We start from the raw sequence: 27,581 nt of genomic DNA, 5'->3' as shown, positions 1-27,581 counted from the left end.
GTCAAGAAAATAGATGTAGATGAACTGCTACTGCTCTACGTTTTGCAAAGAAACCAAAAGAAAAATGCAAACAACTTCAAAAGAGTCAAGACAATGTTGTCGACATTAGCGCTGGATAACCAAGGTAATTTATACCTTAATGCCTTTTATTCATCTCCGTTAATACTGAAGAAAAATGCAGAAACACATTGACGGTTCTTGAGCAGGAGATTCCATTTAGTTTGCATGTGTTATAATAAGTGGCAATCCGGTGCTGGAATGTGTTACATTGAAGATGAGTGCACGTTGCGGCTTGAGCCCTTTAAAGCTGGATGGTTTTTGATTGGCTGTCAATGTTTTTATGATTCATCAGCTGGGAAAAAAATCACTCTGAAAGTGATCCCAACAATATCTTTCCTGTGTCGTTATCGTTAAAGTTACGTTCCGCTATTCTCGTACAGTTAGAACAATTTTTTACAACTTTACGGTTAAAGTTATCGTTCTTGGTGTGAACGGGCCTTAACTCTTTATGAGCTGGTTCTTAGCAAATGAAAAACGAATTGAATCACAAGTCATTCATTTCATCATGTCCGACTCAAAATGGAACAAGAATTGTTATTGTTATGTGTACTTTAGGCTTCTGAGAAATCAGAGTAATTACTGAATAGTTTTTGATATGTGTAATTAATAATAGGCATTATAAGTTTTGTTGGAATTAGCAGTATTTTTTAAAAAATTCTTGCTTCAATACAAGTTGAAGTCAATCAACAGCATTTGTGGTATAATGTTGATTACCACACCAAACAAAAAATAAAATAATATATATATATATATAAAAAAAAACTCGTCCCTCCTTTTCTTTAAAAAAAAGCAAAAATCAAGGCTCCAGTGAGGCACTTACAATGGAAGTGAATGGGGGCCAATATTTGGATGGTTAAAAGGCAGAAATGTGAAGCTTATAACTTTATTAAAGCACTACATTAATTCTTGTTAAAACTTGTGTATTAAGTTGTTTAAATTATAATTTTTACAGTTGTTTTAGGGTTTAAGGGCGTTACGTCATCATGGCTACAAAGTTGTAAAATTGGATATAACTTTACATAGTAAGACATTTTATCACACTAAAATCATGGTAACAAATATTGTTCAAGTCATGTGGCTGCACTTTTGAAACATGTACATTTACGTATTGTGTTATTAAGTATTTTAACATTTACGGATTGGCCCCATTCACTTTAATTGCCTCACTGTAACCCAAATGTTTGCGTTTGCTTTTTTTTTTTTTTTTTGAGATAGGTCAAAATAAATTTTTGTTGTAATCAACATTTTGCCACAAATGCAGCCAATTGTGCTTAACTTGTATTGAACCTGGAGTATTCCTCTAATTAATTAATAAAATGACTTAATTATTAATCAATTCATTCTGTGTAAGCACACCTTTTACTAGAATCTGTTCTGTTCAAATATAAAATCACATCATCATTTGGTAACAGGGCAGTAATCCAATAAGAGTTGCATTTCTTATTTCCAAATGTTTTTTTCCTTTAAGAAATGGGAATCATTAAATTCCTTACAATGTCCATCCCTACTTGTTTTTATCATTCTTATTTCTTTCACTTCTTACAGGAAGTGTCCTCCGTCCTACTTCATTCACAGTCTAGTGGTTTAAACTGCTTCTGTCCAGCCTGTTCGGTGGTGGTGTTGGCCAGACAGCGGGCCGTGCCATGCCACAGGCGTGAAAGCTTGTCCCCCGGCAGACTCAGGCGAGGTGGTGGGCACCCAGTGGGTGTCTGGCTGCAGGAGGTTATGAAGCTAAAGCAGCGTGTGGTGGTTCTGTGTGCTGTGCTTTTTCTCCTCGGCCTGGCCAAAGTCTTCATGCTGGATGGAGGGGAGGGCTCAGCCACCAGCCGTCGCGACCTCCGTGCCTTCCGCAAGATGGAGGCCAGCCTGTCTCTTGCTAAAGGAGATCGCCTCACAAACACCCTGCAGTCGCCCTGGGAAGTGGCTGCCCAGTGGGTTGGGCCACGGGAGGTGTACCCAGATGAAACACCTGAGCTAGCCGCCGTGCTGAATGCCCTTGCCACTGCTCGTGTGGAAAGAGCAGATGTGGGCTATAAAGGCACCCAACTGAAAGCCCTGCTGGTGCTCGACGGAGGACAGAAAGTGGTGTTCAAACCCAAGAGGTGAGGAGATGGGTTGATTGAGATGGGTAACGAAAGAGAGAAAGTAAAGAAAATGTGAATTCATAAAGAGTGAGAGTAAGGGAAAGGGTGAGTGAGTGAATTAGAGAGCGAAAAAGCAAGTGAGTGAAATAGAAAATAGAGTGTATGAATAAGGACCGTTTCACACAACATGCATATGTGACAAGTGAGCAGCACATATTCATTTCAGCACCCATATTAAGAGGTTACGGCATTTACACCGCACACATGAGCAGCGTTGTGCTGCGTCCCAGAAGGGACACTGAAAGTAAAGCGTCAGTGCTGAGCTTATTTTGCCACACATCCCATGCGGAAATCAGCAGAAAACGGGTTGGAAATGTAAACCTTTAAAGGGGTCATGACATACTTTTTTCTCGTTATTTTCCCTGAGGCCCACTTATAATGTTATTAAAGTTTTTTTTCACCAGGAGTAGTAATAATGTTGTAATATATTATAATTTTCACCCTGTCTTTTATGGCCTACTGACTGAAACGCTCCGTTTGGCCTCAGTTTTTCCTTTAAACTTCAGTGTCCACTGTTTTGATTGGCTAACATCATGCAGCCCTTTGTATACAGCCATATATATATACAGTTGTGCTAAAATGTTTGCATACCCTGGCAGAAATTGTGAAATATTGGCATTGATTTTGAAAATATGACTGATCATGCAAAACAACTGTCTTTTATTTAAGGATAGTGATCATAACAAAACCATTTATCATCACATAGTTGTTTGGCTCCTTTTTAAATCATAATGATAACAGAAATCACCCAAATGGCCCTGATCAAAAGTTGACATACCCTTGAATGTTTGGCCTTGTTACTGACACACAAGGTGACACACACAGGTTTAAATGGCAATTAAAGGTTAATTTCCCACACCAGTGTGTCTCTCACTTTTATACAGTTTAGTGCTGTCACAGAGACCGGTGAGATATCTCAGGACACTTATTTCAGTGATTTTTTTTCAAGCAGTAGGAACATTTTCTGTATACAATTCAATAAAAATAAAATTGCTCACCGCACCTTTAACTTGTGTTGAACCTGGAATATTCATTTTAAGGTAATGGTCTATTTAGTTACCCAGGAATCATGTTATTTTCTGTGAGACCAGCACATGCCTGCTGTTGCAGTTGCTCTAGAGCACCGCTTAGTTGATGCAGAATGTGTGAAAGAGGCCTAAGAGTTGTCAGCTCTCTTGATGGGATGCTGTCGCTTCTGTGTGTGTGATGGCGATTCATCTCGTTTAGGATAGTTTTGGAAAAACAGTGAGAGCACTTAGGACACAGAACTAATCTACTGTTACAGGGGAGTTCAGCTGTCTGCTCTTATCAGAGTTTTGTTATCATGGATCTACAGGGGCTTTAGATAAGTGATGAAACTCTCCTGGTGTCCTTTATCTGTAAGGTCATTGATCATACATGGCTTAACTCTAATGGCTTCCTGACTGACTGGAGCAGAACTTCTAAAATCTGCTTGTTTTCAGTTGCATCTTGGGAGGATTTTCCCATTGAAAAAGGGAAAATGTCCTAAATTCTCCTGCTGTGTCAGTAGTTTTGCACTGAGATATTTAAAATAACACTTTGCGTGGGCAAATCTCCACACAAATGGAGATGTTCTTTTTCAGCCTTTGAGTTAAATAGATTGTTTACCCAAAAATAACCGCAAAAGTAACAGCTTTTTTTCTTGGACTGGGCAATATGGCTATAAAAATTATATCTAGATATTTTTCAGCCTATTGACGATATTATATAGAGAGAGAGAGAGTATATCTCAATAATCATGTATTTGCTCTGAAATGGCTCAAAGGTGATATTTTTTAAATCAGAGGAACCATTATTTCATCCAAACCAAGTAGATTTAAAGGGATAGTTCACCAAAAAATGAAAATTCAGTCATTGTTTACTCATCCCTGTGTTATAACCCCATATGACTGTCTTTCTTTTTCCTAACACACAGGGAGACATTTAAAAAAACAATGCTGTGCTCAGTGATGTCATACAATGGCAGTTTATGGTGACCACCTCTTCAAGTTTCATAAGGACACAAAAGTATAATTCAGAAGTCTAATAAATTATTCCATGAGACTCATGGTTGTTATGAAAGCATACCATGATGTTTGTTGAGAAACCAACTGAAATCTAATGTATTATTTAGTGAAACTGTTGACCGACCGTTGCTCTCCTCTGCACGTTCATGAGACTGTGCGAGAGCAGGTTCAAGCAGCTCCCGCTCACGAAATAGGGCATTCAATCGAAAACCATTGTATCTGCCTTCAGCCTTCTCTGTCTATCGCTCTCAGTTCAATTGAAAATGTCAAATTAATAAGGCTGGGCATAGAAATGCATCTATTCTCTGACTACAAACTCATCAGACATATTTAGTAAGTTCTGTTCTCTGGTTTGTGTGCAGCTGTGTTGTGTTCTGTTGTTAATATCGCTGTGGTAGACCTGTTTTTAGATAAACAAAATGAGTTTTCACTTGAACGCCCCATATGGTGACAGATACTGCTCTCATGCAGTCTCATGAAAGCACAGAGGAGAGCAACGGTCGGTCAACGGTTTCACTAAATAATACATTTGATTTCGGTTTGTTTCCCACCAAAGCTCATCGTATGCTTCCATTACAATCATGAGTCTCATGGAATAATTTATTAGACTTCTGAATTATACTTTTGCATCTTTTTGAAGCTTGAAGAGGTGGTCACCATAAACTGCCACTATATGACATCACTGAGTACAAAATTGTTTCACAATTTCTCCCTATGTGTTAGGGAAAAGAAAGAAAGCCAGATGAGGTTATAACAACACAGGGATGAGTAAACAATGACTTTGAAGGAGATGAGATTTAATTAATCATTGATATGTTCTTTTATATTTACAGAAATGATACATAGTAGAATATTTACATAAAATGATACATAGCTTAATGAAAAAGCATTACTTCATATATTTTTACTAAATATTTTTTTTGAATGCTTCACTTACTTTTTGGAACTCAGTTGAATATTGAATAATACTAAACTTTGACTGTGTAATCCAGTCAAGTTTATTATTATAATATAACACTGAATAATCATAATTATTTTGAGGAATAGATTTGTTTTAAATAAAAGTAATTAATATTTCTGTCCTAATTACTTTCCCTTCACCTGGAGCTTTTATTTTGACACTGAAAGTGCAATGTTTAGGTTACTGTGTTCCGCATATGGTGAAATGCTGTCATCTCCTCCTTTTCCGTTATACTGTGTCACATTTGTAGATTTGTATAATAACTTGTAGTGGTGGATAATGTTTGGAATTGCACGAATGCTTTAACCTGCAGTACTTTTCTTTTACAATGCATGTGAACTGCTCTAAAAGCGCTAAAAACACAAGCCCACGAGCCCGTACATGCACAGATCAGAGCCTTACCCGATTATTCTGAAGCGCAGACAGACCATGTTTATCTGTCTTTAATTGCAGCCTTTTGCAGTTTAAAAATCACATATGACCATATCGCCGTTTTAATGTTATTTTGATTAACTGTGCAGACCTGAAGGATCGTGAACTTAGGCTACCTATGAGCTATATATGACACTTAATGGCCAAATAAAAAGCACATTAAAATCATCACGATATTCATGATATTGCGTAATATTATATTGTGATCAAAATCGTTGTGATTATATCGTGAATATTTGATATATTGCCCAACTGTACCCTGATGTTGTTCCAAACCCATATAACTTTCCTCCATGGAACTTAAAAGGAGATGTTAGGCCGTATATTAGTCACCATTCACTTAACAGCATGTTTTTTCAATACAGAGATGGTGAATGGTAACATTTTTGGGTAAACTTTTCCTTAAGCTCTACATATTTTGAAATGTTATAGGTGGGTAATTTCATGAAAATGTCAAGTTTTAAGCAAATGTACAAACCCCTGCTAAATTGTTCATTTAGGTTTATGTTGTACTGTATTAAAGTGGTATAATGATTTTTTTTTTGTTTGTTTCTCAAGAAATTGCATTGTTTTCCCACCTCCCATGATGTGTGCACCATTTCATGGTTGTAAAAGACAAGTTAAGGGACTTTTCACATGATATTAAAAATGATCTTTATCTTTTTCAGAAAGATGAGATAATGTCTGAGAAATAGGTTATACACATTTCGTCATAACAGCACTTCTCTTTAAATGATAAGAGACACATTTATGAGGTTGCTGCGTTTCTGTGCTGTGTCATGTCTGTAACATTTTAAAGGTTACATTTATATCACTTAAACAATATTCATTCAAATAAATTGATATTTTCTGTACAGAGCTTACTTATGTCGATGTTAAGTATGATGAACAAATGGTCTCCTTTTACTTTAAATACCCATATCAATGAGTTACAGATGTTACTGTCACTGATGCTTCGTATCAAATCGTTCTTTTACCATGATGATTCAGATAGACTGTTGACTGTTCCTTTAATCTGTGACATGTTTCAAGCTCAGTACGCTTATAGCTAACATCTGGGAAGGGATCGTTTTGACAAACTTTACTATTTGAACCAGAAAAAAGCATTGGATCATCTAATATTGCTGCGCAATATATAATTTTACATGAGATTAATGAGCTGGCTTTGCTGAGCGTGTTTGATAGTTGGTAGTAAATGTGGTTTGCATTGGAAAATACCAGTAGACGCAAACAATGTAGTATTTGCTTTTCACTACATCCTGTTGTTCAAGGAACAAGGTGTTTACATTAGGTGAGGTTTATGCCTTTTATGTCATTTTTTTTGCTTTTCTCTTGTTCTCTGGCTGTCTCTCTTGTGTATATAAATCTCCTTTATTCTTTCATTATTAGGTACAACAGAGATGATGTGGTCGAGGGAGAGCCATATGCAGGCTACGATCGACATAATGCAGAAATCGCTGCTTTTCACTTGGACAGGTAACATGCACGCACACACACACACACACACACTAACAAAGGATGCACTATTATCATAGCATAATTATTGCTTATTTACATTTAAATTGTAATTTTGATTATTAATTTCGATTTATGGAATTTAAATACAAAATACGTACTCTATGTGGGGCAACTTGCATTCGTTTGGATGTATACTGTATATCCACAACTATAAAGCTGAGAATTATGCCCCTATATTACTTTATTGCTGTAACACCCTGTCTACACCGGAAGCGAGTGGCATGTCATGTCAAAAGTAATAGAACCCCATTATAATCAATGATGCTGTCTACACTGGAAGCGTCTGTTTTGCGCTGGACCTGCTGGTGCTACTACGCAAATTAAACAGTTTAGAACATTCATGTCGACGCGTCAGGTGTAGACGGCCTCAAGCCGTTGTGTCAGTGGAAGCGCCCGGTGTAGACAGGGTGTTATACATCAGTACAGGTCCTAAACAGTCAACTTGACACTGGTCCTCCTAGTAGCATCAAATACAAAACTTTTATTGAAATTTTAAATAAATATACACTACACAATATACTAAAATGGTCCTATAATAATTCAGGAAGCTGTATACACTGCAGAATTAAAATTGTGATGTCACAGCTTTGTTTATTATTAAGGGAGCAATGTAGTTTCGTCATGTTCCATCGCATTGTTCGGTTGCAGTGTAGACATGGTGTTAGACACTGTTGAGGCAACAGACTTCCTGGCTGCCAATTTTTTTTTAAATCATCCCTATTGAATAAAAAAACCAAAAACAAATTATTGGCAAGGCTTTTGCTATAATAATAAATCTTCTTTTGCTTTGCCAGGTGATGTTTCCTCAGCACTCATTTTCATGGGCTACAGTGAACTAGATTTAAGTTTAACACATGCATCAATGGATCAGTCGGCTTAATACATACTCATCAGATCTGATTGTCATTAGTGATAGGTCTAAATGTTACAGATTATTTCACCCAAATAAGACAATTCTGTCTTTTTAAATTTGACTCCCTCTCATGTCATTCCTATCCCATAGAGAGTTAGTTCTTCCAATGGAACGCTAATGGGAAACACAACTTTTTCCAATAACCGTTCATACTGACCACGGCTGCCAAGCTGTATGCAAAGTATAAGATAGTATTTTTATAAAGTTATACAATAGCTTCCTATGATGTGCCACAGAAAAGTAATGACATTACATGTTTGGAAAAACATAAGAGTGAATAAATAAAAAATTTTTTGAGTGAACTTTACCTTTATTCCTCTGATTTGCCCTTGCATTCATCAGCACAGTATGTGCTTGGTTGTTAGTTTTATCCAGAAAAACTGTATAAATAGAAATCTTTGGTTTTGTACAAAGGGAGTAGACTGAAATGAATGCTTTAATCGGCACTTTGTACAATTACTTCACTGCAAAGGCACAATCTTAAATAATGTACGATTAATTGTGCATCCAACTCTAACACCTGTACTGCACATAAAGGAAACTTGTAGACATAAATTGTCATTAATCCCTATATTAAAAATCTGTACTTATGTATCATTTCTGTGTAAGTCATGAGCTTCTCCACCTGCAGGATCCTGGGTTTTAGGAGAGCGCCTCTGGTGGTGGGGAGGTTTATTAATCTACTTACAGAGATAAAGCCAGCAGCCACAGACCAACTCCTAAGCACTTTTCTGATGCACGGTCAGTTTCACCCTTTTATTCTGCTTTTATGTTTTCTTTCCAGTGAGATTACTCAGTCCTTTTGCTTTTCTTCTGCACATTTTCTCATTTTACATCCCTCATAATCTGTCTGCTGATCTTTCTTCCCTCTTCTCAGTTGTTCATTCGCGCTCTCTTTCTCTCTCTCATAGTGAGAGTAATATAGTGCACAATGCACTTACTAAAGCTGTTCGCTTTACCATAAAATATTTTCCTGCATTTAGAACACCATTAACGCACACAAACACATTCGCTGACATATGTTTTGAGCGGTCTCTTTACCCATGTATGAACAGACACAATCAAACATTTAATTGTAATTAGAGCATGTGATAGAGGGAGACCATCTGACAGATATGTAAAACTTCCAGCCAGAGCTTGATCTTGTACGTGAGGTTTTGGAGGATTAGTGAGGTCTGTGGGCATGCCGTCTGTGGCTGAGACTACACAACCTTTGACATTTACTACTGCAGACCTCTGAACTCTGACCCTTTAGAATATGGTACAGTTTTAATACAAGGCATCATTAACCACTGCACCTTTAAGATTAGCTGAACCAACAACTGTGCCATATTGCATCTGTCAAGCAGTATTTGTGAGAGAATGGGAATAAAGTGTTGGTTGAGTCGGATATGTGCTTGTGCTGGACTGTAGCATAATCCACTGCTTAAATCAGATCAGATTGCTTTTTCAGATTGCAGATCAAATGCCTTTAGCAACTTCATTTTAATAAAATAAAAATATAGCAAGCCGCACGGGGCCATGCCAGGCCAATATTTACTAAGCCAATTTTAAGAGTTCAGGGAATGCGGATGTACACATTTGAGACTAGGCTGGGTGTAATTAACAACAATAAGCATATCCAAAAATATGTGCCAAATCTAGGGCTAAACTATGAAATCAAAAATAGAGAGATAAATTATCAGCTTGCCACAAACGGGTTCGAACTCCCAACTTTTGGGATTGTAGCCTACTGCTTTACACACTTTGACACACAGCCAACAACATAAGATGATGTTAAAGAGCCGTATCAATTTAAGAGTCCACACACCAAAGTATAGCTGAGAAAATGCTGTTGCTACTGCTGCCGAAGTGTTTAAAATAAAAAATAAAAATATATACAGTACTGTGCAAAAGTTTTAGGCACTTGTGAAAAATGTTGCATAGTGAGGATGTCTTCAAAAATAATGCCATAAATAGTTTTCATTTATCACTTAACATCATACAAAGTCCAGTAAACATAAAAAAGCTAAATCAATATTTGGTGTGGCCACCTTTGCCTTTAAAACAGCCCCGATCCTCCTAGGTACACCTGGACACAGTTTTTCTTGGTTGTTGGCAGATAGGATGTTCCAAGCTTCTTGGAGAATTCACCACAGTTCTTCTATCTATTTAGTCTCAGTTGCTTCTGTCTCTTTATGTAATCTCAGACAGACATGATGTTCAGTGGGGAACTCTGTGGGGACCATGACATCTGTTGCAGGGCTCCCTGTTCTTCTGTTCTAATTTTTTCTATTTGCAAAATGTAATGTTTGGGAGTCTAAAATGTATTTTTCCTATTGACACACTAAAGCTGAAGATATAAATAACCATCTTGACAAATGTTTTTGTGAAACATCTTAAGTGCCTAAAACTTTTGCACAGTACTGTATATAAATATATACGCTTGTCTGTCTTGGTGTAAAGGTCATGTGAGGAAAAATGTGTAGGTGTGCCAAAGAAAACAGCTGATCACTAGGTGGCACTGTCTCAAATGCTCACATATCCTCAGAACTGAGTGTCAGTACTGTGTACCAAGTTTTGATATGACAAAGTGTTTAAAAGATACAGTAATTTATGATAAAAATCACAAAGATGGACAGATAGTATGTCTCATCAAAAAAAAATAATTCTTGAACTTGTTCTTGCTAAGTAAATCCTATTTCTATTGGGCAGAACCTTCTGCCACATGCGCACAATAAATATATATATATATATATATATATATATATATATATATATATATATATATATATATATATACACACACATATATACACACACACATGTACACCTGGACACAATTTTTCTTGGTTGTTGGCAGATAGGATGTTCCAAGCTTCTTGGAGAACTCGCCAAAGTTCTTCTATCTATTTCGGCTGTCTCAGTTGCTTCTGTCTCTTCATGTAATCTCAGACTGACACGATGTTCAGTGATGGGCTTTGTGGGGACCATGACATCTGTTGCAGGGCTCCCTGTTCATCTATTCTGATCTTTTCTATTTTCCAAAAGTAATGTTTGGGAGTCTAACATTTATATTTCCTACTGACACACTAAAGCTGAAGATATAAATAACCATCTTAAGACAAATGCTTTTGTGAAACATCTTATGTGCTAAGACTTTTGCACAGTACTGTGTGTGTGTGTATATATATATATATATATATATATATATATATATATATACACACACACACACACACAGATCAGCCACAACATTAAAACCACTTGCCTAATATTGTGTAGGTCCCCCTCGTGCTGCCAAAACAGCGCCAACCCGCATCTCAGAATAGCATTCTGAGATGATATTCTTCTCACCACAGTTGTACAGAGCGGTTATCTGAGCAGGGGTGGGTAAAGTAGCCAATAACTGTACTCAAGTAAAAGTACAATTACTTCAAAAAAATAATTACTCAAGTAGAAGTAAAAGTACTAACATAAATAATTACTTGAGTAAGAGAATGTATCCAATTAAAAGAGTACTCAAGTAGTAACTAATTACTTTCACAAATGACATAATAGACATTTACTCCCCTATATTCCATTACATAATACACACTGAACATGTACTACAGAATTATTATTATTATTAATGGAAATGCTGTCATTTCACCATCATGTTGTTCCAAACCCGTATGACTTTCTTCCATGTATCAACACAGTAAGGAGATATTAGACAGAATGTTAGCCTTTTACTTTCCATTTACCATTTACTTTCAGTGAATGTGTTTATATATATATAGAAAGTGAATGAGCAAGACTGTCAGTCTCTAACATTGTCTAACATCTTTTATGTTCCACATAATACAAAGTGTCACACTGGTTTGGAACAACATGAGGGTAGGGAAATGATGACAGAATATTAAATGATGGCTGAGCTATCTCTTTAAAGAGAGAGTTTACCCAAAAATTAAAATTATCTCATCATTTACTCACCCTCATGCCATCCCAGATGTGTATGACTTCCTTTCTTCTGCAGAACACAAATTAAGATTTTTAGAAGAATATTTTAGCTCTGTAGGCCAAAATTTTGATGCTCGAAAAAGCACATAAAGGCAGCATAAAAGTAATCCATAAGACTCCAGTGGTTAAATCCATGTATTCAGAAGTGATATGATAGGTGTAGGTGAGAAACATATCAATATTTGTCATTTTTTGCTAGACAGCAGGGGTGATATGCAGAGAAGAATGTGAATCACCAAAAACACAAGAAGAAGAAGAATGTGAAAGTGATCTGTTTCTCTGTTTCTCTTCCACACCTATCACATTGCTTCTGAAGAGACTGATTTAACCACTGCTGACTTATGTTTGTTTGTTTGTTCAGCTCTAAAATGTTGGCACCCATTCACTTGCATCGTATGGACCTACAGAGCTGAGAAATTCTTCTAAAAATCTTAATTTGTGTTCAGCAGATGAAAGAAAGTCATACACATCTGGGGTGGCAATAGGGTCAGTAAATAATGAGAATTTTAATTTTTGGGTGAACTATCCCTTTAAGAGCTCTTGTCAGATCTGGATGAATTTGTCAATAAGAGGAGAGGTTTGGAAACATTTCTAGTAATTATTACGTTGAAAACATGAAAACGTACCACAAGGACATTATATATAATGCTGAAATATTAACCAAAGCAAGATCATGCTTTATTAATGCCTTCTTTCGCTATTTCATAGCTTTTAAAGTCCTGTGTGGATTCTTATTTCAGTGTAGTTACAGTTTTCAGTGTCATAAGTATTTAGATCATTAGTTCTGTACAGCAGTACCGCCGCTCTCTAAATGCAGAGTACGCAGCCCACGTAGGGCACCAACACCGGTCGCGGAACACTCACTGTGTCTGAAACCGCCCCCTGTCCACTATATAGTGCACTATTTCGAGTGTCCGCTATTTTGTAGGAGTGTCTGAATTCTGAGTGAGCCACTTGTTCCCTACTTTTGTTCACTCATTCTTACCCACAATGCACTCTAATTTCAAGTGTACATTTAATGTACACTCGACAGTGGTTATTTGCCCACAATCCACCACGGGAAGACGTACGAGCTGGGAGTTTACTGCTTCCTTCACTCCTGCAATGTTTTATTTCATGCTGAATGCAGTAAATTACTTTCTGACAAATCATTACTCGATTAAAATAACATATAAACATATAGTTTGTATTTTTGTACAAAATGTACTTTTGTTTTGATCAGATGTGCTTACTCTTTATATTAACACACAGTATATATTAAAAATGACAAACAGAATGAAGATTTATTGTATTAATATATTATTTAATAAGAATAACAAGTAAGGCCCAAGTATTTTAAAATTTCATATGTGACGTTGTTTCTGCGACAGCCCCAGAGATCCGACACACGTCCGAATTCACTCATTTCGGTCACTTACTGCTGAGACATAGTGCACTAACTGCCATTCACTATATAGGAAATAGTGAATGAGTGAACAATTGAGGACACAGCTACTCTCTTTGCCATACGATTGCCTCACGCCCACACATCTCACACGCACGTGCCCCACGCACCTCGCTGTGCTTGCGCAGAAATGCTGTCTGTTCGCACTCCTGTTGTCGATCATGCGAATGGCAGTGATTTACACTTAACTTGGATGTTTACATGGATTTATACATTTAATCCACCGAAGTAGCTGCGATTAGTTTCCAGTACCCCTGCGAGGGCTCGGAGTAAATGCATAAATACTGCTTATTACATGCGGGACGCAGGACAAAGCGCACTGATATATTGCTGCACTGATTTAAAAATGTACACTTAAAAACTGATGTCAAAAGAGCCCAGTTACATTATCAACCTGAAAATGACCATCTCATTACACAGAAAAGCCCGTGTTAGGATAAGAGCCAAAACTTACCTCAGCGTGCGGCCTTAAGTTGGAGATGTGATTTTAATCTTGAAATATCAGCTTGTCTTGGTGTTAAATGAAGGCATTACATGACGAATCTATTATTTTTTTCACTGTGCGGAGCGAAGAAAGTGTTTCACTTTGAGAAGTTTGATGCTGCTGCAGTGATTGAGTGACAGTCTGTGACACCGACTCGGCACGCGCAGCTGTGTGAACTTCCGCTCTCGTAAAAATCCCATTCAGTAATCTCTCAATAAATTATACATTAGTTAAAATTAAACCCAGTTATGTAACGACAGGAACGCCACCCAATGTAAAGAAGTAAAAGTAAAAATATTTCATTAGAAATTTACTTGAGTGAGAGTAAAAAGTACCCACTTTTAAACCTACTCTAAAAGTACATATTTTCCCAAAAAGTTACTCAAGTAAATGTAACGGAGTAAATGTAGCGCGTTACTACCCACCTCTGTATCTGAGTTACCGTGGACTTTGTCAGTTCGAACCAGTCTGGCCATTCTCTGTTGACCTCTCTCATCAACAAGGTGTTTCCATTCGCAGAACTGGTGCTCACTGAATGTTTTTTGTTTTTGGCAACATTCGGAGTAAATTCTAGAAACTGTTGTGCATGAAAATCCCTGGAGATCAGCAGTTACAGAAATACTCAAATCAGCCCATCTAACAATCATCCATGCGATTATCTGATCAGCCAATCGTGTGGCAGCAGTGCAGTGCATAAAATCATGCAGATATGGGTCAGGAGCTTCAGTTAATGTTCACATCAACCATCAGAATGGGGAAAAAATTTGATCTCAGTGATTTGGACCGTGGCATGATTGTTGGTGCCAGATGGGCTGGTTTGAGTATTAGGCAGGTGGTTTTAATGTTGTGGATTATTGGTGTGTGTATATATATATATATATATATATATATATACTGTATATATATATACTGTATATATATATATATACTGTATATACAGTATATATGTGCATATATATTAGGGCTAGGAATTATAACACGTTATTTAAGAACCCATTTCAAAAGCGTAAGTATACTATCTAATAATGCATTGACAATGTACACTTAATTTTCTCTTGCCAATAAAGTTTGATATGAATGTAATCTGCCCATTTGATCCTATTATTAAAAAAGTCCAATGGAAAACGGCAGATGATTTAGCCCAATATGTAATTACAACAACATTTGAACATATGTAGACATTTAAATAAAATGATGACTAACCAATTTCTTGCAAGTACTTTCTCACTAGTTCTCACTAGCAGTGAATAATACTTTTACAGCATTTATCAATTTTAGTTAATGTTAATTAAAACATATACATTTTTAAAATCAAAAGTTGTATTAGTTAACATTAGTTAATGCACTATGAACTAACATAAACTAACACTGAAAAAGTGTATTTTTATTAACTAACATTAAGTTTAAAAAATGTTTACCTTATTGTAAAGTGTTACAATATAAATAACATAACAGACAGCGGCTGATCTATTAGGCTGCGTTAGTACATTTACACTGCAAAGCATGCACAGATCTGATATTTTGACACATACCTGATTTGTTGCACCTGTGTGCATTCACGTAAGGCATATGCTATTGTTTATGTTAATAACTCACAGGATAATAGCTTAGAGGGAACAGCGATCCTTTGTGACCCAAAGAATCCAAAGAGAGAGAGCTTAACCGTGATTTTTGGAAAAAAAATCATTCAAAAGTTATGACCAAAAATGTCAATTTTGGGATTTCTTGACCAGTAAAGGGTGCTGTGAAAAAACTTCGCATGCTTTATATGCTGAGATCTTGGTTACAATGATGCATACCAAGTTTCATTTTGATAGGACAAAGCATTGCTGAGATACAGCCTGACTTCCTGTTTTTTGTTGACTCCACCAACTTTGTTTCAAGGATTCGGTAACTGCTGCGAAAATTAAAAGTCCTTTGTCTTTTGTGTGCTCAGAAGGTCATCTGAGTAGTGGAAAAACGGTTAACGGTATATTTTACGATGTTGCATGATCGATCCAACGTACAAAGAATTTAGTAGTTTCACACAACTCTGCATGATGAGTGAAACCAGAAGAAAAAAAATTCTTCTTCTAGACCAAAGGGTTCAAATTTTATAAGCATAAGAACAGAACAAAAGAAATGTTGAACTTGTAGTGGCATTAGAGGGTTAGTCTGAAAGACACCAAAGTTGGTCAAAAGACAATTGAGGCCTAGCCCAATAAGTGTGCCAAATTTCACAACTTTCCTCCAAATTGTTCTAAAGGCTGCCATAGACGTCAATGCTAGAGCAAGAAAAATAATAATAAGAAAATTAACGGGTACTATAAGGGGCTCCACCCCTTTGGTCTGGCCCCTAATTTTACGTAAGGTAATTGATGATAATCTCTCATTCTGTAGGAAATAATTCATGCTTCTATGGGAAGTGTTATTACTGTCGTGAGACTGAGCCTGCGTGTGCAGAGGCAGATGTGATGGAGGGATCGGTTACCCTGTGGCTCCCTGACGTCTGGCCACTACAGAAACACAGACACCCCTGGGGACGGACATACCGAGAGGGCAAACTCGCCAGGTACTGATGCCGATTGATTGTAATCTCTCTCTCGTACTCTCCCCTCTCAACCTCTTGTCATGCTTTGTCTGGAATGAGTGGACAGGTAAACAGCTATGGCTTTAGCAACTAACTGAAGTTTCAGCCTTTCACTCACTATCTTGGTCAGTGGAACTTTCACTGAGCATTACTGAAATCTTGGCTTTTATTTCAGTTAACAAGTGCCATCATTTTAAATGTGTTGGATTGCAATAAGGACAGAAAAGTTCAACAGTTAGAGTGCACACTGATAATGTAGCTCATGCATGTTGGACTGTATAGGAATTACTAAATTAAATAACAGTGCAACACAGGACACAGAACTTCTCGGTCTAGAGAACTTCAGGGTTGTGGCTTACAGGTTTTTCCAAAAGCAAAGAGTAATTTCTTGTAATGAGGCTTAATCTTTTTCCTAAACCTAAAAACACATACCAAACACTGGTTTTGGTTTTGTGTTTGTAGTTTTGGACAGAAAAATAGCTCAGTTGATTGACTTGTATTTTATGAGTTAAATTAACAATAAATGAAATACTCAGTCTAAAAGGCCTACTTACAGAGGCCAAAGGTTTACATACACCTAGTCTAAAAACATACAAATTCATGTTAATATAGTCAAAAAAACAGTAAATGAAATCATCATTGCATCATCAATCATGCATGATTGCAGTTGGAAATATTGAAACAAATGCCCAAAGTATACATATAGTGTCAAATTAATACCCTTTCGTTGACCAAGCCACAGCCTAGTCACTATGAAAGCAAATGAAATATAGTAAGATAATCACTGAATCAACCAGAAACTTGGCACTCATGTCTTGCTCCTCTCTGTTATCAATCAAAGTCCCCTGCACTGCCTGAAATATCATCTACATCACAGGCAATGTTAGTTCTTATCGGGCAGTTTGCAATGTATGAAACCTTAAATTTGAATGTTTTCTTATGCTTCTCCTTAACACTGTTAACCTAAATAGCGTGTTTAATTGCTGGATTTCGTCTGGTTTTATACCTTTCGAAAAACAATTGTAATGTAATCCACTTAAGGGAGACTGTGGCTTGTTGTCACATGGGTAAGTTGTGAAGAGGGCTACAGTATATCTTGGACACAATAGTCCAAGTGTACAAAGAATATGTTTTCTGTAATTTACTCTAGTAGACATTTTTTGAATCTCATTCTTCCTGTCTTTGCCACTCCCTTTCGGTCTGTCTCCACTGTCCTAACCAATATTGTAATAACATGCAATGCATTTGTAAAATTTGGTAAATACGTTAGTTATGGCAGGCTGACTCATGCAAAGAGTTATCTGGCAAGAGTCAAAGATAATGTTTCCACAAGCCAACTCCCTTCCTGGAGAAGTCGTTGGGATTTCCGGTTCTGTCTATACTAATCACCACTATGCTAAGAAGAACTCTTTAACTGGATTGGGAAATGTGAGGAGTGAGCAGTATTAAAGTAAAGAACATAACAACTTAGCATAAGTGCTGTGGCTGCCCTGGCTCTGTTGCTGAGATAAATAGTCTCATAAACCGCTGAGAACAGCCATCAGATGTAATGTTAAGGCTCCAGGCAGCAAAGCAGTTGTGGCCCCTTACAATGTAAAAGAGCCTGATGGCAACTTGTCAGGGCTCCAGACTAACATATAAGAGCAGTGGCACCGCAGCACCTGATTTGGTAGTACCGGTGGGAGTCTCGGGCCTATAAAAGAAAAAATGTAAAACTAATAATACAAATTATACTATTACTGTATTGGACAAATAAGTGAAATTACTAATAATATTGCATACTTTTTCATATTTTGAAATGATCATTTGACAGTGAAGCATTGACTGAGTTAAGATGTAGATGTAAAATGACTGTTTAAAAAAAAATAAAAAAAATAAAAAAAAGTTAACACCTTATTTATATAGATAGAGCTAAATTATTTTGACAGCGAGACCAATTCCTTTCCTCTGGCTCTTAATGATTGAATTAAAATCATCTCTCTTAGAATATTTTAAGGCAGACAAAGCCAGTTATTTTTTCCTACAGTCAGAGAGCATTTGAACTGAACAGATTTTGCACAGAAGGAAAACTGACAGCTTAGTTTTACCATAGTTCTTTCAAAGTATCCATAGTTTTAACAGTGGTATTTGTAAGAAGACCATGGTTACCACAGGTAAAACACTACCATGGTTGTGTAGTAATGTAACTACAGTAATTATGGTTTCTAAACAACAAAATCTGACATTTTTATAAATAAAAACAGTTGCCTAAACACACATAGAAACTCTAAATACAAAATCAAAAAATGTAGAAACTGCGGTAGTTGTAACACATTCTTTAAACTGTTATTACTCGAATTATTTAGGTTACCTTTTAAGTATTTAAAGGAATAGTTCACCCAAAAATGAAGATTTGCTGATAATTTACTCACCCTCAGGCCATCCAAGATGTATCCTAGTTTCTTTCTTCATCAAAACGGAATTTAAGACTTTTAGAATTTCATTTCAGGCCTCCTCCTCTAAACAATGCAAGTGAATGTCCTCCATTTTTTTGACGGTCCAAAATGCATATTTAGGGTGCATCAAAATAATTCACACGACTCCAGTCGACAAATAAAGTTCTTCTGAACCCAAACCTGATTGATTATTTTGAGAAACAAAACAATACTTATATACTTTTTAACTACAAATGTTCGCTTCCGTACATCTCTGTGACGCGCGCTCATGAGAGGGATGACGTAAGCTTGTTGGTAAGGTCACGTGTCATTGTTTAAATTTTTTTTTAATTATTATTATTATTTGGAAATTATTTTTTATTTCTTTTATATTGTTTTGAAATTGTTTTTGACTGTTTTGGTTTGTGAACAGCACAACTTTCTCTTGTAAACAATGACGCGCTTCCTGACTCCTCCTCCACGTGACTCATGACCTTACAAACAAGCTTACGTCATTCCTCTCATGAGCGCACATCACAGGTGATTAGTCTTAATAGATTTAGGAAATGTCTTTCTGTAATTGATGTAGTGGTTTGAGATTTTGCTTATAGAATGTGTCTTTGTGTATAAATGATTGAGAAAATCACTTTATATCTTGAAAAAAAAAAAAAAATGCCCGTGGACTCCAGGAACTTTCTGTCATATAGTGATTTGAATAATCCGGAGGTTGTATTGTTGCAGGGTTTTTTCCCTTTACATCAACAGAATGGACCATGTGGTGTCTGCTGTCAAGATATTTGACCTGTATATTTATTAAATATTCACATGACACTTCAGATTTCCTCGCACAGTTCACACCATTGACAGAGCGCTCAGCTCTTAAACCATCCCATCAGCCCCTTGCAAAACACAGCAGTCCTTGTTGTATTTCTGAGTGGTTGCCAGTTGGCCTGATGGGTTTTCAGAGCCCACAGCCATTGAGCATCAGACACATCGTGCACAGAGAAAATAAGATGGTGTTTCCTCTGAAATTGAGAAATTGACATTAATCCAGGACTGGTGGAGTCAATGAATGAACATGTTCAAGAGAGTTTGTCTGTTATTATTTATTGTGTTGACTGATGACTCTTTGTCTTTGCTAGGTGGGAGTATGATGAGAGCTACTGCGAGGCTGTCCAGAAAATGCCTCCATATGATGCCGGTCCACGGCTCCTGGATGTCATTGACACTGCCATCTTTGATTACCTTATCGGCAATGCTGATCGCCATCACTACGAGAGTTTTCAGGACGACGGCGGAGCCAGCATGCTCATCCTTCTGGACAATGCTAAAAGGTAGGGAAAAAATACACAGACTGGACAGAGTTAGAAATAGGTGATGCAATAGAATTTTCATGTTTAAAAATGTTTAACTTGAACTTGTGTTTCCACTTGCAGTTTTGGCAACCCTGCTCTGGATGAGAGGAGTATTCTCGCACCTCTTTATCAGTGCTGCATGTGAGTACGCACGCATACACAGATCTTAAACTTCCCCTCACAATCCTCTCTGGGCAATTGTGAATTTAAGAGTTGACTTCCTTTTCAATTCATGAGTCAGAATTTGAATTGAATTAGCCACACAGGATGTTGAAGTATATCAGGGGATTAAGGACTGATAAGCACCCAGAATGAGTTATTGATTGGCTCACAGAGAAAGAGCCATATGCATCTTTAATTGTACGTGTATGTGAAATACGTTCTATCACTGAACACTAAACAGCCTTTTTGCATTTACATTTATGCATTTACATTTACATTGCTGTTTGCTTTTTGACGATGACAGTTATATCCGAGTTAAGATGCATTCACACTGACGGTAATTTGCGTAACAAAGTGATCGGAAATCATTCATTTTCAGCGAGAGCTGATGATTTGAGGTGACATGGGTAACGGCGACCTTTGGTGATGCAATAAAGTTTGCACAGCACAGTGATATTGAGCCTCCTGATAGGTGAACATTTTAGCTTTATTGATTTTGCTTTAAAATTTCTATTCATTTATTGAAACCTGAAAAACTTAAACCAAAGAATTTCTAAATTCAAGTTGCACTTCAAAAGAAACGGAAAAGCAATAAAAAATAAAATAAAGTGGTCAAATGATCGTACAGTATATAACCTCCACAAATCCAAATATTTACAGTTTCTTACGTCCTCCACCTGCCCCATTTGCCTTTACGCAAGTATCTGTCTATGACAACAGGTGGAAAATGACCAATACAAATTAAGATATAAAGTCCATTATAAATGTGAACATAATAATGAAAATAAGGATAATAATAATAGTTTTTAAAAAAAATAACCGTAACCTCTAGAAATTTTAACACAATTCACATAATTTGTACTTTCATAAAACAGCAACAACAGTTTAATTAATGTTGTGCTTAAAGGAAGAAAAAAAAAAATAAATCTGTTTTCCTATTAGGTGTAAGTCTGATAAATTCCCTTGTGTTCCCCAATAAATTCTGCCTAAAAATGTCCACTGTGTACTTATCAAATTTTAGTTTGAGTTGTGTTTAGTTAATACAGTTAATGCTAACTAAAGAAAATGAAATAGAACTCAATTTTGGGTTCAAGGTAAATGTGTTTTTGTATTATTTTGTTTGCATTCACAATGCATGTTAAGCTCGAACTGTTCAGTGGAAATAAAGCGAGCTTAACTCCGAGCACCTGGTGATAATGTCTTAGGTTATTTGCTGCATTCTCATGGATGACACTATTCTTGCAAACTGATTTCAGATAACTGAAACAGAAAAGAAAGTGTGAAATCTCTACATGCACATGTTCCATGAGACACGCTTGCACTGCATGCCTCTGAACAAACAGCGAATCAGAAAAAATATAATAAAGTGTGTGTTTCTTCAAGTGTGTCTTTGTGTCTACAACATTTCTTATCACGTCACTCCGAGACATCTTACAGGTCACACTGTGGTGGGTAATTGGGCAAAATTAATTTCAGGCCCTGTTCATTTCACACCCTGGGCTACTATTTAATATATTTGGCAACTTCCCAGTTCCATGGTTTTGTCATTTCCCAATATTGGCGATCATCATCTGTCAGTGTGTGTCGCAATCAGCATCGGGTTGTCAGACATCGCCGATATCCGATTACATCTTCCTATTGCCCAGTCCTACTCTACATAACACCACTTAATTAAAAAAATAAATAGCTAGTTAGCTACACTTTCTAGCAAACAAGAGCACAATTCAACTTCACAGACCTCCAACAATTTAACTGCTGTCAGCATGAACACCCCTTTATACAATATTTCAATACAGTTGATACTCTTTGACTTCATAAATATGTACAGCCCTATCTTCTAGAGGAATGTGTTTGTAATTTAACTAGTGCCGTCAGTCGATTAATATATTTAATCACGATTAATCACATAGTTTATCATAAATCGCAATTAATCACAGATCTTAAAAGTCCAAAATTTTCACTATATTAGGGCTGCAACAACTAATCGATAAAATCGATAATTATCGATAATGGAAATCATCGACAACAAATTTCATTATCGATTAGTTGGATGTTTGCAGTAAGCACGGAGAAACCCCGTCAGTAACATCACTTCACAACCAATTAAAAAATGTGTTGCATGATAAAACTCGTTTGAAAAACAGCGGAGACAAGTTGAAGGGGGAAAAACATGACCAAAGATGTCCAGCGCACGAGAGCACTTTATAAACACCTTAAAGAAGATCATAATAATCATACAGTTTAATGTGGAGCGGCTGCTGCATCAGGTGCATTTACAGAGCGCTTGTGCTGTTTGATGCGTGAGAGTTGTTTCTCTCCAGAGCATCACTTTCATTTTACTGCTATTTTCTCTGTTTTATAATGTAAACATGTTATGAGTTCAAAATCAGCTGCGTATTTCGCAAAACTGTTTGTTCTTACCACAAGTGAGTCTCCGCTAAACTTTAATGAGCAAGCGAGCACTCATCCGCATCAATCAAACCGATCGCAATGGAGAAAGTGAGCGCAATCATTTTGATTAAACTCGTACAACATCATACCACGATTTCAGTTTCAATTTAATCACTTATGCAGCTTTCATGGATATCAGACTGAATTCTCAGCAGTCAAGGTGTGCCGGTTTTTAAAGTGTTTTCTCCTGCTCATGTAAGCGCATGTAATACAGTGAGCACCGTGATGAGTCTTCAGCGCCAGAGTGAATTTGCACAGGGTTTACAGATGATTGTACTATATTAAACTGTATGTAATGCTGAATATAATGTATAATAATGCTAAGAGTCCTGATATTTGAAAGCCCTCCTGATAATGCCACATATAATGTCTGATTTCACTAGTAAATATATACTATGGCAAACATTATTTTACTGGATAAGCCATACACATTTTTTTTTTTTAAAGAATAGTTTAGAAACATGTAATCAGTGAAAATACCATTTTAAAAACTATAATATTACAAGCATATGTATCTAACATAATTATGTATTTTTCAGCTGGGCAGAATTATTAATATTTCTATTCTCATGTCACTATTGCGCTCTGCTGGGCTGATTTTTTTTGTCCCACTCCATGCACTGGATCGTTTTACTCTTTAATGATGAACACTTTTTGTTAAGTTTTACAAGTAAAGGAACTGTTTCTACTACTACTACTACTACTACTACTACTAATAATAATAATAATAATAAATCCAAACGTAACTTCATGATTCTGGCTTTGTTCAAAGTTTTTTGAGAGTATAGAATCGTGAATTCAGTAATGTAAATCAAACCAAATCTTTAAGCCCTTTTATTTTAATAAAATACAGGAAATAAAATTTCAGTTTTTATCCGATTAATCGTAGAAATAATCGAAGATTAATCGATTATCAAAATAATCGTTAGTTGCAGCCCTACTTTATATACTGTACTTCTTTTCCTGTCAAAACACATGTAGTTTCTTCTCAGAAAATAAAGCAAAACAGTTTGTAACAATAATGTTTTATTAACATTTTCTAAACAAAGTTTTCCACTGTATAAAGATAGAAATGCACTAAAAAAAAAAAAAAGCACCAATTCAGGTAGCATTAAATGTTTCCCAAAGTCTAAGTTGGAGGTTGACTAATTGAGAGAAATATTCTCCATAGGTTCAGAATTAATTGCAGTGGGCATTAAATCTATTAAACCCTCATCTTTCTGTGTTTATGTTGTGTGCATCAGTGGAATGACCCCTGATACATAGCTTTCAACCAGTATTCAGAACTTACACAGTGCTGAATAAAACGTTAGATAAAAGTTGAAAACATGAACAGAAACAGAATAGTCTCAGAGTCTCTGAACATGTCAGTGAGCACCATACAAGAGAGTGGCTCCTTGCTTTCCAGATATTTTCAGTTTGCTAGCACCAGACAAAAAGTTGTCATGGATTTGATTAGTTATTTCTGTGTTTTTCTATTTTTGGATCAAAAAGGGTCCGTGTCTCCACCTGGAACAGGCTAAACCTGCTGAAAGGGGGTGTTCTGAGTTCAGCAATGCAACAGGCCACAGCCCACGACCCCGCTTTTCCAGTGCTGACGGAGCCACATCTCGCCGCACTTGACCGACGTCTCAGCGGAGTGCTCGCCACCGTGCGACAGTGCATGGAGACACAGGGTGCAGACAACACACTGATCGAGGACCGCATGAACCTGCCTCATCCTTAAAGACATTGGAGATCAGAGCAGAAAAACAAGGTGAAAATGTGTTTGTGGAGCTAAACATTGACTCTTGACGCACAGGCTCCTTTCACGTTCTCTTCATGCTGTGGAGCTGGCGACCTGAAGGTCACCAGAAGATTTAGGGGATGACCTGGAGGAGAATGTGGAGCTGTTTGTTTTTCACTGGATTAGTTCAGTTCAGACCACAGAGGCAAAAATGTGCTTTTCATCCTGACCTTAGTACGCTTTCTACACTTCTCTTTTTCTTGGTCTCTGGATAGAGTGGGGAAGCCTTGACCAACATTTCCTATTTTTGTTTACTTTTGGCCATCCAGGGGCATTTTTGGTTGGACCGGAGGGAAGTCTTTCAGTAGGTCTGTTTTTGTTACTAAAACAGAACAGAAATTTGATATTTGGCCTGAAGATGGATTTTCCAATGGTCCGTCACTCTGGCACATCAAAAGAGGGAACGCAAGACTGTTAACAGACTTTTTGAAGTTCTTTCCACCTAGACTGTACATACAGAACAAGTTTTTAAACAATACTAAGTAATAATATTATTGATCTAAAGATAAAATGAGAGTTATGATAGATTCCTTGTGTTCTGTATGCAGTAAGAATACAGTAATGTACAGAGCTGGAAGGTTATTGCTACTGATGTTCAGAGAAGATTGTGAAGACAACACAGCATTGTATGGCTGCTGTGAGGGAAATTTTCAACATTAAAAATTAATATTTAAAACTTACAAAAATATATATATTTTTTTTCCTTACGTGTATGAGCCCTTTGCTCACAGTTAGTTCAATTATTGGTATTCAACCAACACGTTTTTTTATCTAAAGAAAATGGCAGTACACAAACTACAGGGACAGACTTCCTCCAGCAACCTGTGGTTTAGTGTCTTGCTCAGAGGCACAATGGACACTCCAAATCCCGTAGATTCTACAGTTCATGAACCACCATGCATTATAAACATGCAGCCTTTGGATTAGTAGTCCAAGTGCCGGTTGGAGTAAACCCCTTAAAGGAATATTTCACCCCAAAATTATAATCCTCCCATCAATCCTCACGCCATTTCAAACACATGACTTTCTTTTTTTCTTCTGCAGAACACAAATGAAGATATTTTGTTGGAGATATGATGTGAATATATCCATGCAATGCAAATCAATGCGGTCCAAATCTTTCGAGCTCCAAAAACAGGGTCTCAAATGTTTTGTGATCGGATCACAAACACCACATACAAAAGGTGGTCAAAAACACGTGACCACTTTGCTTTTGAGGCGTAATCTCTAATCCATCCTGTACAGCATGCGTCCCATACAGCAGCGAAGCGCCTCCCCTCCCCTGTCAATCAAGAGTTTAAACTTTGCCGGTTGTGAGCGGCTTTAAAAGAAAACAACGGTCCGATCTGGAAATTTGAAAAAGCTTACACATACACAAGCATGAGAACTTCACTAATCTTATTCAGTGTGCCTGATATCAACATTCATGTACACAGATGACAAGTATACACCTTGAGCTCAGGGTATTACAGGTACTCCACTAAAATAATGCATAATTCTGCTCTAAATGTTGCTTCATCTTCAACAACATTTGTTCAATGTTCAACATGTTCAACTTCATCTGGGAGTAACAGAGCACCCTTTTTTCACACTTTCTTTGTCTTTTCAGTCTTTGTTGCGCTTTAATAGCATGCAGTAGCACATTGACCTAGTGATGTATGTCATCATGAAATCAAGAGTCCCTCCCCTCAAAATCCAAACACAAGTGGTCACAGGAGATGCATTTAGGCGACCTGGTTTAAACAGCGATATGTCTCACCTGTCCACATGTGATTGGATCACCCGAGGTGCATCTTAATACCAGGTGTAAACGGGGAAAAAGACACATTGTTATTGGATCACTGAAGCCAAATTCAGAGATAGTCAGGGACGGATTCTGACTATATTCAAATGTTTAAATGCAAATGTATTTTCGTTTTCCCGATACAACTACGTAAGCAACTAGTTAAGTGATGAGGTTTCTCTACAGTCATACGTTTTTAAAGCGCTGCGTTTCCGGTATTTGACTTTTTCTTTTTATTCTGCCATCGCAATGTGAAGAACACAACAAAAACTGCCGTCTTGTGATCTTGTCACCTGATTTAATGAACAGTACTCCATGAATTATTCCACTGAAAAACACTTGGAATATCTCGTTTCTCTCCTCAAACGATTACTGCTGTCTCTGATGTAATAGGTAAGTAATGTTTTCCATATTGGGCCGGTAAGTGTAATCGGATCTCTATCCGATCACTGTAGAGACACATTTGACAGCAAGGTGTAAATGCGATCCAGCTAAAGAATATACAGATACTACCCCGATACGAAACACATGTTAATGCCCCTTGTAAGGTGTAAAGGTGGGCAAAAAGGTATTTGGACTCTTTCTGGTTGTCAAATATGGAACATGTCTATGGGTAGTATGATGAAGTACACCTGTGTAAACTTGAGGGGAATTGACTCAAACATCTACAAAAAAAATAAATAATAAAAAAAAAAAAAAAAAATCACCCGAGACTACTTGTTTAAAAGCAATTGCAAAAATGTCTCAAAAATGGGAAGTTAGTTCTGAGAAAAGGTCTAGTAGCATTTGTTTGCAGATGCCACTTGTTTTGTCATCTAATACAATTACATTCATTTTTAAGTGTAACTAAGTGTCCAAATATCATCTATTCTCACTGTCAGTTTACTGGAAACTATTGGTATTAACAGCAAATGTAGACTCATGTTTCATGAGGTGCCTATCATTAATCATTTCATGTCGTCAGTGACTAATACTGAAATGGTAAAGTGTTTTGATCGAAAAGTTTTTGGATATTCTTGATGAGAGGAAATTACATTTTATTTTTATAAAAACATCTCTATGCTCTCTAAACCCAATAATTACTATCCAAGACCACC

The 27,581-nt window shown here is 36.8% G+C and overlaps 1 protein-coding gene across 3 annotated transcripts in view; it reads left to right on the top strand.

The window, feature by feature from the left end:
• Positions 1 to 27,161, top strand: part of LOC127416097 (glycosaminoglycan xylosylkinase-like) — a 43,147-nt gene extending 15,986 nt beyond the window's left edge. For 2 of the 3 annotated variants that reach the window (XM_051655242.1, XM_051655243.1), the window contains 7 exons: positions 1,606 to 2,162; positions 7,014 to 7,100; positions 8,687 to 8,796; positions 16,344 to 16,515; positions 20,090 to 20,281; positions 20,384 to 20,443; positions 24,410 to 27,160. In XM_051655242.1, coding sequence (XP_051511202.1) covers positions 1,786 to 2,162; positions 7,014 to 7,100; positions 8,687 to 8,796; positions 16,344 to 16,515; positions 20,090 to 20,281; positions 20,384 to 20,443; positions 24,410 to 24,641 — 1,230 coding nt within the window. In that variant the 5' untranslated portion in view covers positions 1,606 to 1,785 and the 3' untranslated portion in view covers positions 24,642 to 27,160. Of the gene's footprint in view, positions 1 to 1,605; positions 2,163 to 7,013; positions 7,101 to 8,686; positions 8,797 to 16,343; positions 16,516 to 20,089; positions 20,282 to 20,383; positions 20,444 to 24,409 lie in introns of all 3 variants that reach the window. The other variant, XM_051655241.1, reaches the window with a different exon arrangement.
• The last annotated feature ends 420 nt before the right edge of the window (positions 27,162 to 27,581 follow it).

The sequence above is a fragment of the Myxocyprinus asiaticus genome, chromosome 25 (genome assembly GCF_019703515.2).
Source record: "Myxocyprinus asiaticus isolate MX2 ecotype Aquarium Trade chromosome 25, UBuf_Myxa_2, whole genome shotgun sequence".
In the NCBI taxonomy this organism is placed as follows: domain Eukaryota; kingdom Metazoa; phylum Chordata; class Actinopteri; order Cypriniformes; family Catostomidae; genus Myxocyprinus; species Myxocyprinus asiaticus.
This window is presented reverse-complemented; position numbering and strand designations above follow the sequence as displayed.